The sequence below is a fragment of the Plodia interpunctella genome, chromosome 22 (assembly GCF_027563975.2).
Source record: "Plodia interpunctella isolate USDA-ARS_2022_Savannah chromosome 22, ilPloInte3.2, whole genome shotgun sequence".
Classification (NCBI taxonomy): domain Eukaryota; kingdom Metazoa; phylum Arthropoda; class Insecta; order Lepidoptera; family Pyralidae; genus Plodia; species Plodia interpunctella.
In genome coordinates, this window is record NC_071315.1 from 2,150,546 (window position 1) to 2,168,630 (window position 18,085).

Genomic DNA, 18,085 nt, shown 5'->3' on the forward strand with positions numbered 1-18,085 from the left:
CCTGCCAGACAGATCGAGCAGAGGCAGAGACACAGATATCGCGATCTATAGCGTATCTTCACGTATAATTTCTGTTTTTTATAGTATGTATGTGATATGACTATGTCCATAGTATCCTCTGTCTACTTATAGAAAAGAGATTTATTTTACGTCTAGAAACTGAATGATCTTAGCGTGTCGACTCGTCGAATTTGTGTAAAAAAATAAAATAATTATAACATGTATTGAGCACATGTCAAACAAGGTGGCGAAAAACTTGATGAACCACGGAGGAAGGAATCCTCTTGCTTGCATCTTTCGAAGTTTGGACTATCCACAACTGTTATTTTAGATCTCCATATCTAAAACACTAGATTTCATGAGCACAGGATATAGAAGACTAGCTTAAAATAATAGTCCTATGCTCAGCAGATGATGATAATCTAAAACACACTCGCGTAGAACAAAGATTTGCCCAAATTCGAACCATTACAGATCTCAAGATCACCAATGATTTGAAGCATAACAAGCCACTTAGCATGCGCAGTGCGTGTTAAAATTGCCTATATACGAGTATACATGCAAGAATGTAATTCGTTATGTGTGCGAGTTGAATGACAATTGTGTCTTCTTTTGCGCAGTGCCTCATTTTCTGTCTGACACAAAATCTTAATTATGATTTAGGCGTAGAATTGATGCAATAGTTACAAAATTCTGTATCGATTATTTCGTACGCTAAATATACCAATTATCGCAACTAATATTAAATGCGAAAGTGAGTATGTATGTTCTTCACGCTGTATCTAAAAGAAACACCTTTCATATATATGAAAGGTGTTTCTTTTAGATAGAAATATGGTAGATAGCTACCAGAGAAAATTACGGATCTTCACAAAAAGAGATATAATATCAGGGGCACTTTTGACTTTAACTGAGTCAGCTAGATAATCAGCAGAATACCTCGTTAATCTGCACTCTAACTGACGGAAATTAACGGTAACATACACACTTTTTGTTGAACAGGTACTTAACAATGGCAAGGCAAAGGGTTCAATTAGTCTAAGCTGCCAGACAGGTGAGGATACAAGCCTTCAACTCATACCTGAGTGTCTTGCAAATGCAAAAGCCAGAAGCGAGATCATTTGTCCAGAAAACTTTACATGAGAAGGATCTTAAAGCCACTAGGGTGGTCACTGAGGTTCTGCAAAGGTACAGGTAGATTTATTGAGTCGTCGCTAATATTACGTTATCAGTAAAAGCCAAAAAGGCGTCTCAGGTAACTACCCGAAACGCCTTTTCGTGTAGCTGATTTTTGATGGTTTGTCAGTGAAATGGTCTCAGCATGAGAGGTTCCTTCTAATGTTTGCGCTGACGTCACGAACCAAGAATACTGTACTTCCAATTTTGCGAAGCGTAAATATACAGACAAATCGACCCAGCTGTAAGCATAATGATTGGAAGTTACTTGATCTGTTCCACTTTCACAATAATTGTTCAATCAATTGGACTCTTCAGTCCATTGGGCCGAGATATCGAACGATCAGTTGCTGACTACACTTGTAACAGCAATACCAATAATACTATTCTATGGTACATCATGTTGATGTTGTTCACCTACATTACGTTGACGATTTATAAAATTATCTTCAATCCTTTTCAACATTTAAATATGTTATCTATATAACCATCATCTAGACCCTATGGAAAGTCCGTGAATACTGAAGAATCTTCAAAACTTTGTATTATTGTTTGCCTTTGTAGATGAACACACAAAGCTACATAATGTAATGCTAATATAATATAATGAAAGTTCTATTCGTCGTAGATCCCTCGAACTGCAACCACTATAATTATTATGAACACACAAAGCTACATAATGTAATGAAAGTTCTATTCGTCGTCGTAGATCCCTCGAACTGCAACCACTATAATTATTTCTATTTACCTAACGTTATAGAAACTAAACGCTTCTAACGATTGAGCGTCAAGCTACTGACGGACGATATCGAGCCCTTGCAAGTAAGAAGAGACGTTGTTTCCTTTTGTGTCTTCTAACATTTGGATCCACTCCCACTTCCTCTGAGGCTGAATGAGCTATGCCGTGGGTTTCCCAAGAGATTTATAAAAGGGTGACGCGCGTGTTGTGCAGAGTTGAAGGCTGCGGTCCTGCGATTGCCTGTTCGTTGTGCTAATGTCTTCGCGATTCCCCATCCACCCGCATCCGCGACGATCATTTAAATTGATTGATTGGCAAGTATTAGTCAAGATTCCAAAAATTTTACAAAAACTTGAAATAAGATGACAGATGATCCATATCGCGAATCCGGATAAAATAAATCTAGGTACCTACTTAGACATAATTTTGTAAAACATAAATTATTAAGTACTAAACTTAAGTTATTTATTGTGGGTAGTAGTAGAAGTCAAATTTGGTCGATGGCGCCTCAAATAGCCGTTACATTGTCTCTCTGTTTGTATTGTTACAAACTACCTGTAAGATATTGATTTGACGACTCCACCACGCTTATCTGCGTCGGCTAAACAATATCGTGCATAAATAAAACAATGCATGACGCGTGCTTTAGACCGATTTAGTTAAATGAGACGGGAGTATTGTGGCGCGACCTTCACGCCATGTTCTACTCACTCTTCGGAGTGTTGTGACAAATTGTCCTTATCCTTATGAGCCTGTCCCGAACTGCAGGAGTTCCCCATGGCGCCGCACCCCTCGCCGTGTCCGTCACCGCATAGGGCACAACACTATTTATGTGACCACCAACACACGCGTGTACGACGACGCCCAGAAAATTGTCATTTCACGTCTCGCGAAATCGGGCGGCAATCTAAAATTAAACGCAATGCGTGGCTACGTCGCGCGCTCTGTCCGCCGAATAAATCGATGCCCGCCCTCGGAGCGTCTCTCAACCTCCGCCCCCCGCCACAGCCCCCTCTGATGCCAGGCGCCGCGCGCGCGCTATCATTATCTCCGCTTTTCACACATAATAACTATTGAAAGCTCCCGAAAGTTGCACCGATATGATTATCTAAATAAATATCAAAAACCACCATATCATCAAATGCATTTAGATTTATCTACCGTATTTTATTTACTCAGCTAAAAGTGCGTCATAAAAGTGCTACCGCACGTTTATCACATTATTCGGGGACGATCGTCAATAAACTTAAAATTTCAAAACGGAACGGAGTCATTAATCGTCGGTGGAATCCAGCATGGAATGGAATGTCGTGGCGCGTTCCAAAACCATAAACAAAATTAAAAACATAAGGAGGATGTCTGCGGTCGCGACACTGGCCGCCGTAACCGCTCAATTTGAAATTGGAATTCTTAAAATAAAATCACTTCAATTCGGATGTTTATGTCACGTCACAGCAAGTGCCCTACAGTATTATTCCAGTAAAATAAGTTGTAAATTATTTTAATGTAATATTTCGCCTTCAAGATAATATTTAATGCTATAAAAAACATGCCTAGGTGTTTCTTGAACTCTGTGCGACCGTTTAGAGATAGTTTCATACATGAATCGGATAAAAATAGCTCTGAAAGTAAGTGTGTTCGTGAATTTTAATACTTTGTGAAAAAAATCCGTCAAATGAATTAAAGGGCGCAATATTTTTACAAGGAAACCGTTGGTTTTTCGATCTTTATGTATGTTAATAGTGAAACTCAATCATAATTGTAGTTTTAAATAAATATTACAAATTTTAATTAGAGAAAATACGTAAAAAAATATTTTGAAATATATTTTGAAATATGTGATGTTATATCTATACCGCATAGATTTTATAATAGCTAACTATTATAGGTATACTTTATAATAGCTAACTATTATAGGTATAACTATTATAGGTAAAATAACAGTTTACTAAAAAAAAATGAGTTGACCATAGAGAGAGTATATATGTACCCTAGGTACCTAGTATTATTATTCTTATCTATCTTTCGCTTCTATTTTCATAATGCATTTGTAAAAATTATCATAAATTTTCTCACAATCCCGAATAGAATTAATTTTGTTTATTCGCATGGTACAAATGGTGTCAACAATCCTTATATTATGAAAAGATATACTGGGTGTCGCGATTGTCTATCTGTCTGTAATCTGTATGAAAAACTACCTACTGGTTGAATTTTCGTACGGTTTTCACCAATAGATATTAGTAAGATTTCTGAGGAAGATTTAGAAGTTGTTTAATTTATTATCGTTTTTCCGAGCGAAGTCTGAACGGGCCGCTAGTGGTACCTATCACGTAGTTTCGTTTCATAACTAGATGTTGCCCGGGGCTTCGCTCCCGTGGGAATTTCGAGATAAAAGCCTTAGCAATTATTGCCTATAAGCAATCTTGGATAATGCAACTTTCTAATGGTGAAATAATTTTTGAAATCGGTTCGGTAGTTTCTGAGATTACCCGCCTCAAACATACAAAAAACGCTCACCTCTTTATAATAATGGTATAGATAATGAATAGATTAAGAAAAAGGAATAGGCAAAATCTATATTGTAGACTACATACATACATACTACTATACTTATTTAAGAGCGATGGCTCTTGTCGGTGGAATAGTCGCCACAAATCTTTATCCTGAGCCGGCCTCGATACGACACGTCGCCTGCCGTCTTTCAGTTTGCTCGCATAACACTTCCCTGGTCTCCCCGGACCACTTCTTCCTTTCACTTCTAAATAAATAATACATCAACTACAACCACAGATAAAGCTTTCTAAATCTAGACTACTTGACTACAACAGTATGTGATCGTGACAGTATGTTTTCTTTTTATTCAGTTGACCCGAAACCGATCCGCATTCTGAAAACCAATTTAAAACGCCAAAAGTACTTACTGAAGACAAACGAGACTATATTCAACGACAAAGTCCCAATTTCCACACGTTTCTACTTGCAACTGTTAAAGAAGAGTCAATTTTTGGAACATTTCACCAAAACAGAGATCTACGAATACGCTTCCGAAAGCGAGAAAGCTGTGAATTCACCGGAAATAAAGAATAAAACAACACAAAAGAAGGAAACAGAGAAGAAATCGTACAACTTAAGGTCGACGGAATTAAAAACGGAACGCAAGACGTTCGGTGAGAAAACACGCGCTCAGAAGAAACGGAACGCAGAAAACACAATAGAAATTTCCGAACTGACAGAAGTGCGGAAACGGAAGCCTAAGAGAGAGCCTTTGGCGCCGATAATTGAGGAAATAAAGAAACTCCCATTAAAAGTGGGAAACAAAGGTGGTTCGGAAATAGACAAGATTGCGGAGAAATTAAAAACTTTGGTCACGACAAATGCGTGTGAGAAACTCGATAAGGAACTGCTGACTTGCAAGGAGTCATTTGAGAAGGTGAATTTGGATGATGATGTAGTGGAAGAGGTGATTCAGGATGCAGGTAACCACTTTTTATATTTTTTTTCTTTTCTTAAATCACAAATTAAACGGTTTTTGTCGACTGACCCGCGTCTCAACCCACAGAATACACAACACAACGATGACTGTTAGTGTATTCTGTATTTTTCATACAAAGTCGAGCAAAAATTAGACCTGTACAGGTTTTTTTACGTAAAATTTTAAATTATATAGTACTAGGTTTTTCCCGCGGTTTCGCCCGGAAGCTGATGAATATCTGGCAGCATCCGTTCACGAGTTGACGCATGGGTCAGCGCGAAGCTCAACCATGATAGAAAGAACCTATCACGAACCAGCCCACGACGCCACCCCTATATAGCAAACCTAAAGTGTTGGTTTTAAAAAAAAAAAATTAAATCGATATGTATGAAAACAATTAGCCGCGTTTTCACTAAGGGACATTTGTCCCGCGACTCTGTCGCTCGACATCAATTCTACGTGTCGGGCGACGTCGCGCGCGATATCGCCCGACATCGCAGGGGACATTTACGTGTCGCCGGACAGGTCGCATGTCGACGCTCGCTGAGCGTCGACATGCGCGACTCCCGTGTCCCGCGACAGTCGCCGGACAGGCTTTGAGTAGTGAGAACGTGTGTCGCTTTGTGTTCTAAAAATGGCAGTAGTGTGGTCCAGTGAGCAAATATTGACCCTTATCGAGTTGTATCAAAATTCGCAAATATTGTGGGACACTTCAAAGAAAAATGATGCATGGGAATCTATCGCGACTACATTAAATAAACCTAGAAAAGACGTCGAGGGAAAAATACACAACATAAGGTCTCAGTTTCTCAGGGAGAGAAAAAAAATAGCGAGCTCAAAATCTACAGGAAGTGCAAGTGGGGATGTTCACAAAAGTAACTGGTTTGCGTATGATTCGCTGCTTTTCCTAGTAAAAGGGGCGACAAGTTCGGGCAGTATGGACTCTATGAATGCGCAGGTAAGCTCCTCATAATGTGTAAAATGTGTTTATCAGTAGCTTAGTTTAATTTCAAGTTTTCTTTATTTCTATCTGTGGGAATCTGACTGCCATTAAGTAGATGGTCGCCCCACTTCCCGCGGGGTGAGGGACGCTGACAAGATGGCGCGTGTAGAAGTTACGACCGACACGCTATCGAGAATTAAGATTTGATTGTACTCTCGCATTACTGTTACATTCTGATTAAAGTTTTCTTTATAACTTCCGAGTTCCTTATTTTTAATCGAGAGCCATATTATTATTATATGTAAATAATATAAAAAAAATAAGATAAAATAAATATATATATATATTTTACAGTTTACAAATTTGACAGAAAAGAAAGTAAAATTAGGAACAATTCGAGCATATAGTATAATTTTTTTGCGTGATTTAATGTTTGTTTTAGACTGTTTTTTTCCTTTTATAGACATCTGAAAGTTCGGTGGCACACGAAGAAATACCAGCGGCATCGCAAGTATTAACGCAACCACCAGAAGCACCAACGTCGCCGCCACCATTACCAACGCAACCAATGCCGCTTACAAATACTCAAAATAAAAGGAAAAAAGATGATCTGAGTGAGGTATATGAAATAATGAAGAGTGCAAAAGCCAGGATGGATCAACCAAAAGATGAATATCAAATTTACGCCGACTATATAGCTTCAGAGTTAAGAAATATAAAGAATGAACATGCTGTGCTACAGACGAAGTACTTTATTAATAATATCTTATTAGAGGCTAGGATGGGAAAATATAACTATACAGAAAACGCAATGGGATCTAATTCAAGCGATACTCAAAGTTATCAAAGTTATGGATACCGTTCTGCTTCTCAACAGTCATCCTATTCAACAAATTCTGTTAATAATAATATCGTCACTGCTAATGCCTCTCATGTTAATAATGATAATGGAGCATCTGCAGAACCAACTCACATAGAATTTCGACAATTTGAGAATATTCAGGAACTAGTTTCCCACTTTGAATCAGAAACGCAAAACAAAGAATAATTATAATACTTGTAATAATAATAACCTTGATTTTCTGTCACTTTTATAAACATTTATATATAAGAAATAAATATCAAAGGGAAATAAATAAATACTTAAAATTAATGAAATCTTTTATTTATTATTAGTGGTTTTTCAATATGTGCCTAAGGACACTAAGATTCTTATCATTTATTCCTTGGTCATTAAACCTAGACAATAAAAAACTCCATTCAAATTTTTAACAGACTATGCTTGATTTGTTTGCCATGGGACACTTCCTTGAGCACTGGAGAAATATTCAGCAAAGTGGTTTCTTATTACCTGAGCGGGTTGAGGAGGAGGCCTGCCATGAATATTTAAGTTTCTCATATTATTATTTCTCAATTCCCTTCGCCACGAACCTTCCACAACATTATGGGCAGCGTCTTCGAAATCGAATGTGGTATTTAGTGTATAATGCGCGGTTGAAGATGTATTACGTCGCAGGAAATTATGTAGGTACACGCATGCCATTACAACTAATTCAGCGTTTACTGGACGTAATGGGATAGCTTTACGAAATACGCGAAACACTACAGACATAATGCCAAAAACATTTTCAACTATTCTTCTTGCTCTTGAGAGCCTATAGTTGAAAATCCGCTTTAAGCTTCCCTTTTCATGAATGCCGGGATAGGGCCTCATCATATTTTCCGATAGAGCAAATGCGCTATCTCCCACCAGAACGTATGTTATATTCGGACCACCTTGGGTCAGTGGCTCGGGATCTGGTAAATTCAGTTGCTGTTCATTAAGTGCTTCATAAAATGGAGTTTCCTGGAACACTCCACTGTCAGACGATTTCCCTTTTGCACCACAGTAAACATATACAAAGTTATACTCGGCATCCACAATTGCTAAGAGAACCAAGCTATAATTTTCTTTATAATTATAATAATCACTGCCAGAATTTGGTGGCGCTTCTAGTAACACATGCTTTCCGTCAATCGCTCCGATGCAGTGAGGGAAATTCCATAATATTTCAAAATTACGTGATTTTTCTTTCCATTCATTTACATTGGTTGGAGTCTGAAATTCAAGTATAATATCAATAAATTAACATACATTATAAAATATCGATATAAAATTAAAAATACCACATAAGTATATAGTAACCCTTACCTTACGGTAAACGTTTGTAGTATTATTACCGTAAGTAAGGGTATATGAGATTAAAAAATATTAAATACTTACCTTTACAAAAGAATTTAATGCCTTTATCAATTCTTGGCAAACTTTTGGTATAGTATGACAAATTACTTGTTTTGACACTCTGAAAGTATAGGACAATGAACCATAGCTATCTCCAGTTGCCAAGTATCTCAATGTTACTGCGAGTCTGATGTGAGGGTCGATAGATTTTCGAAACTTTGTATCTTGCTTGACTATGGCCGGCCCAACCATATTTAAAAGTATCTCGAAATCGGTTCTAGACATTCTAGTAAAATTTTCGAAAGATCCGTCGCGCATCCTTAGACTGCTTAGTAAACTTGAACTTTCCCTTTGTTGCAAATATTCTCGGACCCACCACCTCTTTTTTTACGTTTTGCTATGGTCTTCCGAATTATTATGTAAGCTGCACTGAACAACACTACCTCCTCGGGCGACATACTGGTCGCGACTGGCCAATGTGAACAAGTCATATGTCGCGGGACATTGTCCCACAACTTTTGCAGAGACAACTACGTGAATGTCGAGCGATAAGTATCTGCGACATGTCGCCAAGTGAAAACGCGGCTTTTAAGAAAACAAGAAGTCGTAGCGTGTGGCTACGATATACTGACCTTGTGTAGCAAGCCGCTCGTAGAACCTCCTACGAAACTTGCTAGCTACGAGTCCCACGTAGCGAGCACAGGTAGCGAGCTACGAAATAAATTCACACTTGTGGTGTCATCAATGTGGTAGCACCACTGTGGGGCATACAACTTGGTTGTATCTTGGTAAATGATGCCAGTGAGCCCAGTAAATATTTATTTTATTAAATCACATCATAAGGGCTTTTTTTTTTACGTTGCACAACTTTTGTTAGCTGACACATATGATAAAATTGAGTCGGTATCCATAGAAATCGATGGCAAAGACGATATCATACAAATTGGTGATCAGCTGAGCGAACTTAGTATGGAAAGTCGACATTTTGCGTTCCTAAGTCATACTATGTTTTTTCTTTTGTTCTTGTATCACAGACCAATATTCGTGAAATTTTGCTTACATATAGTTTGAAATATGGAGAAGGACACAGGGTATCTTTCATCCCGGAAAAAATGCTATTCCCGTGGGAAAGCCGCGGACAAGCGGATTAGCTTGCTGAAGTGGCAAATCCAACCTCCTCAGGATATCGACTAAAGATACTCATGGAAGTCATTAAAAACTCACTCATTCTCCCCTCCAGAGCGTATCTTCCCCCTCAAACTGCCCTGGACGGAGCCTCCGGCCACGCTGCGCGCGAGCCACACATGCGGCTACTGCGGCAAGGGCTTCGACAGGCCCTGGGTCCTGAAGGGACACCTCAGGTTACACACCGGCGAGCGCCCCTTCCCCTGCCCTCACCCGCACTGCGGCAGGACCTTTGCTGATCGGTAACTCTTCATAACATTTTCCCGCTTAGCTTAGTAAGTAAAACCCGTTAACTATCACTACATAGTCGCTTCTCGCTGTCTGTCCCTGTGTATGCTTATATCTTTAAAACTACGCAACGGATTTTGATGCGGGTTTTTAAAATAGATAGATTGATTCCAGAAGAAAAGTCGCTTCTCGCTGTCTGTCCCTGTGTATGCTTATATCTTTAAAACTACGCAACGGATTTTGATGCGGGTTTTTTAAATGGATAGTTTGATTCCAGAAGGTTGTATGTATATAATTTATAATGATTTTTTTTATTATGTAATTTTTTAAAATATTTTTTTTACTATGTAATACTAATTATTCATTTATAATATGTGATAAAGTTCAACACTAGTTTCACCATAAAACAATTAACAATTAGCTAGATAGTGAAATCAGATACTTTTTCTAATATCGAAGACCTGTTGCAGACTAATGATGGTCCAGCTAAACTATAGGAAATATAGAAATGACGCCTCAACAAAAGTTGTTCGGCCTGATGAGCATCTTCTGTATAGGTATCGTTACGCTTTGTCTGCACAGTTAAATTTCTCTAGTAATTTTGACTCCTTACCAAAAATTGTTCGCGAACGAAGTCGCGGGCATCCGCTAATCAAAAATAAAATTTTATATGCTTAGATATAAGAACAAATTACATTGTTCTTACATCTGCGGTTATATGTGAGCTTGCTTGTATGACAGGTAATGTATTATACTCGTATTAAAAGGCTGGCTACCTAGCTGTGTCTCACATAATTGCCTCATAACATGAATTATCTCTGCTTCCTACTCTCTCTCATATTCGCGTGTTCCCGGTTGCATTCAGAGCTGTGACGCCCCAAAGACCAGGGTTAACGTAAAAATGATAGCTATGATTTTACAACAGACAGCACCTGTAAGGTCAGTAGGTGATCGTAAAATTCATACAGTACCTATGCCTTTAGGCGAATCGAACAATATCTGACACCAGTGTTAGCAATTAACACACTCAGAAAGAAAGACAAAGTCGCCTACACTAACATGACGCAAGAGACCTATTTTCATATCAAACTTTGTATGCATAACTGTGAATACATTCACATACATTCACCCTTTCACATAAGCACTATAGTACAACGCAAACAAAAGACAAGTTTTCCATTCCATTAGTTTATTGGCCTTTATAAATAATGTTGTGTTTTTGAGGTGTGTTGCATTTATATATATTTGTTTATTATACACTAGCTTTTGCATAGTAAAATCTCTGTCATTCTTTAAGAAAAATTATGAGGAGTATGTTTACCAATTTTCAGCTTTTTATTTTGAATTTTCACAGCCCTTTTGAAGGGGTTGAGGGGTTATTTTCAGAAAATTCGGAATCACGTATTCGTATTCATTAAATTTGTTGTCCAAAATCCAAATTTTCAAAGTCACTAACTTCAATGGTGTTTTTCACCCCTTTCACCCCCTTCGGGGTGGAATTTCCAAAAATCCTCTGTTAATGCTAACCGACACTCCCCAGGAAACGAACATGCCAAATTTCAGCTTCCTACGCCCAGTAGTTTCGGCTGTACGTCAGTCAGTCATTCAGTAACGCAATATTTATATATACCTAAGTACTTATATTGATTACACAGTTAATTACACATATTTTATATTAAATATCAGCATGCTTGTTATATATACTTCTGCATCCATCCTCGCATCAATGATTTATTTAAATAAAAAGCATTTATTGGCAGTTTCCTATAAATGAATAACAAAGAACAAAAGTACACTGTTTATTGATTTATTTACTTTTTTTTGTTGGTTGGTCCATCCTTCAGCCATCCCGCCATCGAACCAGGCGCGAGCCTGTATCTCGATTGGCGAACAGCGTCGTGATGATCCGGGAGTACAAATATGAACTTATAAAAGAAATTGGAAATAAGGCGTTTAAAATTATTAGGGTACAATAACGCGCAAACTAGAATAATTCCGTGCTTTGGCATTTTGGGAATCCATCCAAATGTATCGTATCAAAATAAAAATGAGTTATTAATAGGTAGTTAACGTTACATCCTTTTCCTTACATATTAAAACACAAAGTTCTCTACCGCGTCTGTCTGATCGCGAAAATCTCAAATGCTAATGCACGGATTTTCATACTGTTTTCACCATTAGATAGAGTAATTCCTAATTCCTGAGGAAGGTTTAGTGGTATACTATATTATGTTTTTACCCGAGCGAAACCGGGACGGGCTGCTAGTGTAGTAATAAAGTGTTATATGTGTGTCCAGATCCAACCTTCGAGCTCACCAGCGCACTCGAGGTCACCACACCTGGCAATGGTGCTGTGTGGAGTGCGGCAAAGCGTTCAGCCAGCGACGGTACCTGGAGAGACATAGGGACGAAGCATGCCGCAAGTACAAGTGAGCACAAACTTAACAGTTACTAGCTTTTGCCCGCGGCATCGCCTGCGTGTATTTTCCACGGGGGCATTTATGTTTCCGGGACGAAAGGTAACCTACCTATGTCCTTCTTCGTACTTCAAACTACATGTGTATGGAAAATGTCAAGAAGATATGTGAATAAATTTGTGTTTATAGAAATGGTTAAACACATGTAGGTATCAAATTAATAGAAACATTACATGTTGTCTACGCCAGTACACCACAACACTGGCACGCCCGCGACCCCACGCAACAGCCAAAACACGATAATTTAAATTTGATTTCTGCGCGCGCACTACAAATCTAGTTATTGTATTGCATTCCTGTCATTCTATTCTATTCCAATCTACCAATTTGTATCAACAAGGAAAATATAATTACCTAATTTCAGCTCAAAGTATTTTATTATATCTATTAGTTCCGTAACGAACACATGTTGTCTTAAAAAAAATATGTTTCCTTCTACTTGTGATATGGTCACACTAGGGGTACAAGAAACCGCCTGGACCGCACGTCCCCTCCTCCTCGCCCCTAAACTTGCCCTTGTATTTAAGACTAGCTGCCCATCTCGGCTTCGCTCGTGTAAAAGCATAAAAAGCCTATGTTACTCTTGAACGTTTCGTCTCATCTCTGTGCTAAATTTCATCAAAATCGGCCCAGTTACTACTAGCTACAGTTACTAGTTGAGTTTTTTAATCACTAACAAAAATACATTTTTTTTCTCTCTATAATATTAATATGGAAAACACTCAATCATTCTGTTTCCTTCCAAACCATCTATTTGGGAAGTAAACATTGATTTTCCATGTTTACAGAATGCACGCCCGCAACAAGTGTACTCAAGCCCACTCGACCTCAAAGGCCGCTGTCCCAGAAGTGGACTTGACGCTTCCAGTCCCACTATACGGCCTGATACGACATAGCGAGAAGCCTGCGGAAGAATTCTCTACGGAAGTACAGGAACTGCCCATAGACTTGTCTATGAGTAAGAGGAGTGTTGAATTAGAATAAGTTAAAATTTTGATTTAAAATATATAGGTTTGATTTTTATTTGGTCGCTTTATTTCTGTGCCGCTAGAACGCTCCATATCCTCCTGTAGATGTCGTACGAGGCGACTAAGGGACATATAGCCTTGGTGCCAACAATAGCAATGCTAAAGAGCCGTCAGCATAGAAAATGTACTGACGTTATCAGGAGATAGGTCGTCGGAGCCGTAAAGTTTATTATTTACAATGGCTTCGCGGTGTCACTGCCCCGAATGATACTAGAAACACACTGAGTATATGAGTTTCATTTCCTAAATAAAACTCATCCTTAATTCAACTCAAAATTTGATATATAGGTACACAAGTTTTTGACGACCTCGGTGGCGCAGTGGTAAAGTTCTTGCCACTGAACCGAGAGGTCCCGGGTTCGATCCCCGGTCGGGTCATGATGGAAAACGATCTTTTTCTGATTGGCCCGGATCTAGGATGTTTATCTATATATGTATTTGTTATTAAAATATAGTATCGTTGAGTTAGTATCCCATAACACAAGTCTCTTACTTTGGGGCTATTTCAATCTGTGTAAGTTTTACCTTGGGTAATTTTAAAAAAGTGCTAGTTTATGGATTTTTTCATAATAACTTTTAAAATGTATTTAGAACTAGCTTTTTCCCGCGGCTTCGTCCGCGTGAATTTCATAGTAAAATCTCAGTAATTTTTTTATCGCGTACTCTGTAAGACTGGTAAAGATACATGATACAAATTCGCATTTTTTCTCATCTTTAGTTCATTCCGCTTCCTGTTATGTAACGTAAAGTAGATATCCCGTACCATTTCCTACTTATTGTGCCATCATATTTTTTGCAACGTGTCCCGTCCCGTTTCCCACTACGTGTCTCCTTCCCATTTCCCGCTTTCTGCAACGCGTGCCGTCCCATTCATTCCATGACGTTTTACGTCCCGGTTTTTTTATTAACCACAAACGTTAATTAAACATTTTATTTATTTACTATTACTGATTTACTACAAAAGGTAAGTGTGCCAATCTTCAGCTTTTTATCTTGAAAATTGAATTAAGTCCCATTCAATCTTTCACCCCCCTTTTGAAGAGGTTGAGGGTTAATTTTCAGAAAAATCTGAAACACGTATGAAACGAAACATTACTTTGTTGTAAACAAACAAAATCCAAATTTTCAAGTCACTAACTTCAACGGCGTAGAACTTTCATATTTACAATGTTCACCCCTTTCAACCCCTTCGGAGTAGAATTTCTAAAAATCCTTTCTTAGTTTCTCACCTACACTCACCTACATGCCAAATTTCAGCTTCAGTCTTTCATCCGTCCAGCAGTTTCGGGTGTACGTTGTCTGTCAGTCAGTCAGTCACTCAGTAACGGAAGAGATTTAAACTGATATATTAATACATACTGCGCCCACTCTCTTCTGTTATCCTCTCTTACTACCCAAAGGTTGGCTGGAAGAGATTGCTTAGCAAAAAGCCCACCATTGGTCCATATGTATGCACAATTGTATTATTTTACTAATATTACTATAGTACTAATATTGTTTTATGGGCAATAAATATATTTGGTATTGTACTGTAAATTTAGTTTTAATAAAGAAAGAAAGTAGACATAGAAAGTCGTTCTGACAACTGATAACAATTTTTGTATGAATACAACGAAAATAAATAACCTCGTGCACGTAAGTAAGTGTCAAGTAAAACTCTTACGATTTCATTGGGGGCTATGGGTAGAGATTTAAAAGTTTTAGTGGCGCCATCTAGTGTTTTATTTCGGAAGTACAATATTTATATCATTTTGTCTGAGCGAAACCGTAGCGCGTTTTAAGTCTTGGTGGCGCCATTTATTATCTTTATGTTCAAAACTAAAATATAAAAAAAATAAGTTGAAAAAAGGTATCAGGACCCTCCTCATTTTCCGGGATGAAATGTCTATGAGATGTTAACCCGGGATTCCGAGGAATTTTTGATTCATAATTAGTTTTTCAATTATCCTACGGGAACCTGACCATTTACCGGGATGAAACGTATCTAAGATGTTAACCCGGTATATAAGGTACCTACATACCAAATTTCAAGCAAATCGGTCCAATAGATTTCGAGTGATGCGCGTTCAGACAGACAGACAAAAATTTCCAAAACGATATTTTTGTCATCTATATCAGTAACTAAGTATATTTCATGAAGAATTAAAAAAATATATCCAAAGTACAAATTTGGCCTTTCTTCAATTTTATTATATGTATTGATAAAAGTGAAGACCATAGATATAGAAGGGCCCCGCGCGGGATAGGGCTCTTAAACGGACCAAAAATAAAAACAGATTGATTTTTTTATAAATGGCGCCAGAAAAAGGTATAAAATCAAGACAAAAAGGAGCGAATTACATTATAATTTTATTTTAACGTTATTCACAGCAAATAATAATAATTCTACACTACGCGCGCGCCGCTCAGCACGACTGGAACAGGCCCTTCTTCCTCATCTCCTCGAATTCCTTCTCAGCGTCATATGTCCTGGAATAACAGATTTTTGAAGTGAAAACTTGTTTAGCGGCATTGTGCACTATTTGTGATGGGTAAAAAATGTTTAACTCGCGTCAGGACACGTGACCCTGATCGAAAATTCGTATCACGTTAAAAGTGCACAATGTTAATATTCATGTTTTCAAGTACCAGATGCAAAAGAATTTAAAATTGCATAGGGAATTCGTCGGATTTATTTCTGGACTTACTAACTAGCTGCGCACTACGAATTTCTGGACAACCTGTACCTTTCATAACAATCCGCCCAGTAGATTTCGTGTGAAAGAGTAACAAACATACATACACAAATTGTAAAAGTCAGTCAAGGGAAAGGGCTAAACTAGACATTATGCTCATAGGTAGCAACACACATACCTGTAGAATTCAGCATACTTTCTCTTGCGTTCGTTGCCCACTAACTGCTTGAAAGCGAAACCAGATATGGCAGAGAGGGTGATGGCCACAATCAGGTTACGCTTGATGGCCGAATTGAGGAGCCCGCGCATCTGGGGTTTGGCAGCGGTTGCTACAGCTTTGTCTCCGGCCATCTGTAATTTGACGGTTTTGGTCTTAGATTTAGAGGATTCTTTTTCAAACAGACTAAAATATATCTCATCAATATCTTTTATTTCAAACAGACTAAAATATATCTCATCAATAAGATCATTATATTACCAGCCTTATCTTAGATTCTTAAGAAATTATCACACATAAAAAAACTTAGATATCAAATGTTGATAGAAGAAGAATGCTACTACAGTACTCCAACAATAGCAAATACAAAATCTAATAAAATTGTGTTACAGCTTCCACTTAAAATTTGAACTTTTATAAGTCACGTTGGCTATAACTTGACTATTTTATCACCAATTTCAATTTTACAAAGTTAAGGAAAAATGGAATGATTAATTATAATATGTTATCATAGTAATTGTCTTAGATTTTCACTGTAAATAAATGGAAAGAGAAAATAACATGTACATTTTTGGCCTCAGTAAGATTTTTGGTTAGAATCTTGTTAACTTGTGGTTATCATCATCAATATTTGTTTTTAACCACATGATTTAGAGACAGTTTGCTGAGTAACTATTATTATTCTAATTTAAGGGTATATATGACAATATTTAATTTAGCTCTTCTGCAGGTGTTGGTGGTGACACCCGTTCTTACATAACATTGTTGTGAATCTCATGTAGAATTTTATATTGGGAAATAATAGTAGCTGATTAAAGACAATTCTGCAAAGATAATTTCTAACAAAGAATATAAAATATAAACTTACTTCAAATTCTTATTTAATTTCTACAACTTTCAGTAAATCGATCACAGCAAGTTAAATTTCGACAATCCTGTTTTCAATTGCACTGTAGATAAGATCACCTTTTCATGATTGGTCAGCTTATTCATAAAGACTGTTTTCAACCAATCACGTTTGGACTTCGTGCTTTGCCCAATAGTATATTTTCAATAAACCTAATCTAGATTTATTTTTGACATTGACAGTTAAATGACAGATATCTAAATGTCAATGTCGAAAATCAACATTTCGTTTCAAGAAGCGCAAAAATCATTTAGGTACTTAAGTTTTAAAATGTTTACTTCAAGTTTATAGTATTGCGAACCTTACGATTACAATAATTATAATAGGCAATCAAAATTATATTACGCAAAGCCCAGCGCAGATGGCGCTTCTGGTACAACTAAGGTACACAAACATTGCCAATGGAGGCAAAGAGCGCCAATTTTCAATATAGTTGCAGTTTTACGACCAAAAATACCTTCTACGCAATCGTGGTGCGAGTTTAAAGGAAATAGGAATAACACTATTTTAGATTATGTTCTGCATTATTTGGTCAACTGTGGTCATAAACTGTATAAACTTGATTTTGACTGAAGATCTTACCTGTATGAAGTCCATATTTTAATAAGTCTTCCGTGTGAGGTGTTCCGAGCTTTTTCGACCGTTTACTGGCTTGAAAATTTTACAGCGTGTGGCGTATTCCATAGTTTTCGAAGTTTTTATCTTATGGAAAACGATTTTTCCCAATATTTCGACACCCGAATATGTTACATTGTTGTATATAAAGTAAGTACTCTAAAATAAACGTTTTAATCAACATAGCAAAAGGCGGCAA

The 18,085-nt window shown here is 37.5% G+C and overlaps 5 protein-coding genes across 8 annotated transcripts in view; 2 read left to right on the forward strand and 3 right to left on the reverse strand.

Moving 5' to 3' along the window:
• Nucleotides 1-2,877, reverse strand: part of LOC128679964 (uncharacterized protein) — a 41,199-nt gene extending 38,322 nt beyond the window's left edge. For all 4 annotated transcript variants that reach the window (XM_053762530.2, XM_053762529.2, XM_053762528.2 and 1 more), the window contains exon 1: nt 2,627-2,877. In XM_053762530.2, coding sequence (XP_053618505.1) covers nt 2,627-2,694 — 68 coding nt within the window. In that variant the 5' untranslated portion in view covers nt 2,695-2,877. The remainder of the gene's footprint in view (nt 1-2,626) is intronic.
• A 514-nt stretch (nt 2,878-3,391) lies between these two features.
• On the forward strand, nt 3,392-13,467 carry LOC128679965 (zinc finger protein Xfin-like). Its single transcript, XM_053762531.2, has 5 exons — nt 3,392-3,543; nt 4,783-5,394; nt 9,795-9,981; nt 12,265-12,396; nt 13,233-13,467. The coding sequence occupies exons 1-5, from the start codon at nt 3,465-3,467 to the stop codon at nt 13,426-13,428; spliced, it is 1,206 nt and encodes a 401-aa protein (XP_053618506.1). The 5' UTR covers nt 3,392-3,464; the 3' UTR covers nt 13,429-13,467.
• Nucleotides 5,832-7,386, forward strand: LOC128679968 (spastin-like). The gene is made up of 2 exons (XM_053762533.2): nt 5,832-6,348; nt 6,797-7,386. Exons 1-2 carry the CDS (start codon nt 6,025-6,027, stop codon nt 7,379-7,381), a joined length of 909 nt encoding a protein of 302 aa, XP_053618508.1. The 5' UTR covers nt 5,832-6,024; the 3' UTR covers nt 7,382-7,386.
• LOC128679966 (uncharacterized) lies at nt 7,482-9,137 on the reverse strand. Its single transcript, XM_053762532.1, has 2 exons — nt 8,597-9,137; nt 7,482-8,431 (listed from the first exon to the last, which is right to left on the reverse strand). The coding sequence occupies exons 1-2, from the start codon at nt 8,870-8,872 to the stop codon at nt 7,610-7,612; spliced, it is 1,098 nt and encodes a 365-aa protein (XP_053618507.1). The 5' UTR covers nt 8,873-9,137; the 3' UTR covers nt 7,482-7,609.
• A 2,334-nt stretch (nt 13,468-15,801) lies between the features above and the next one.
• Nucleotides 15,802-17,391, reverse strand: LOC128679944 (cytochrome c oxidase subunit 6C-like). Its single transcript, XM_053762489.1, has 3 exons — nt 17,233-17,391; nt 16,326-16,498; nt 15,802-15,941 (listed from the first exon to the last, which is right to left on the reverse strand). The coding sequence occupies exons 2-3, from the start codon at nt 16,496-16,498 to the stop codon at nt 15,878-15,880; spliced, it is 237 nt and encodes a 78-aa protein (XP_053618464.1). The 5' UTR covers nt 17,233-17,391; the 3' UTR covers nt 15,802-15,877.
• Between the last annotated feature and the right edge of the window lie 694 nt (nt 17,392-18,085).

Excerpts from the sequence above, each read along its gene's own strand:
- LOC128679965 (XM_053762531.2), top strand. The coding sequence starts at position 3,465 with ATGCCTAGGTGTTTCTTGAACTCTGTGCGACCGTTTAGAGATAGTTTC. Across the intron at positions 5,395-9,794 it reads AGAGGTGATTCAGGATGCAG|AGCGTATCTTCCCCCTCAAA; the intron begins GTAACCACTTTT and ends TCTCCCCTCCAG. Across the intron at positions 12,397-13,232 it reads GAAGCATGCCGCAAGTACAA|AATGCACGCCCGCAACAAGT; the intron begins GTGAGCACAAAC and ends CCATGTTTACAG.
- LOC128679968 (XM_053762533.2), top strand. The coding sequence starts at position 6,025 with ATGGCAGTAGTGTGGTCCAGTGAGCAAATATTGACCCTTATCGAGTTG. Across the intron at positions 6,349-6,796 it reads TGGACTCTATGAATGCGCAG|ACATCTGAAAGTTCGGTGGC; the intron begins GTAAGCTCCTCA and ends TTCCTTTTATAG.
- LOC128679966 (XM_053762532.1), bottom strand. The coding sequence starts at position 8,872 with ATGCGCGACGGATCTTTCGAAAATTTTACTAGAATGTCTAGAACCGAT. Across the intron at positions 8,432-8,596 it reads CATTAAATTCTTTTGTAAAG|ACTCCAACCAATGTAAATGA; the intron begins GTAAGTATTTAA and ends CTTGAATTTCAG.
- LOC128679944 (XM_053762489.1), bottom strand. The coding sequence starts at position 16,498 with ATGGCCGGAGACAAAGCTGTAGCAACCGCTGCCAAACCCCAGATGCGC. Across the intron at positions 15,942-16,325 it reads AAGTATGCTGAATTCTACAG|GACATATGACGCTGAGAAGG; the intron begins GTATGTGTGTTG and ends CTGTTATTCCAG.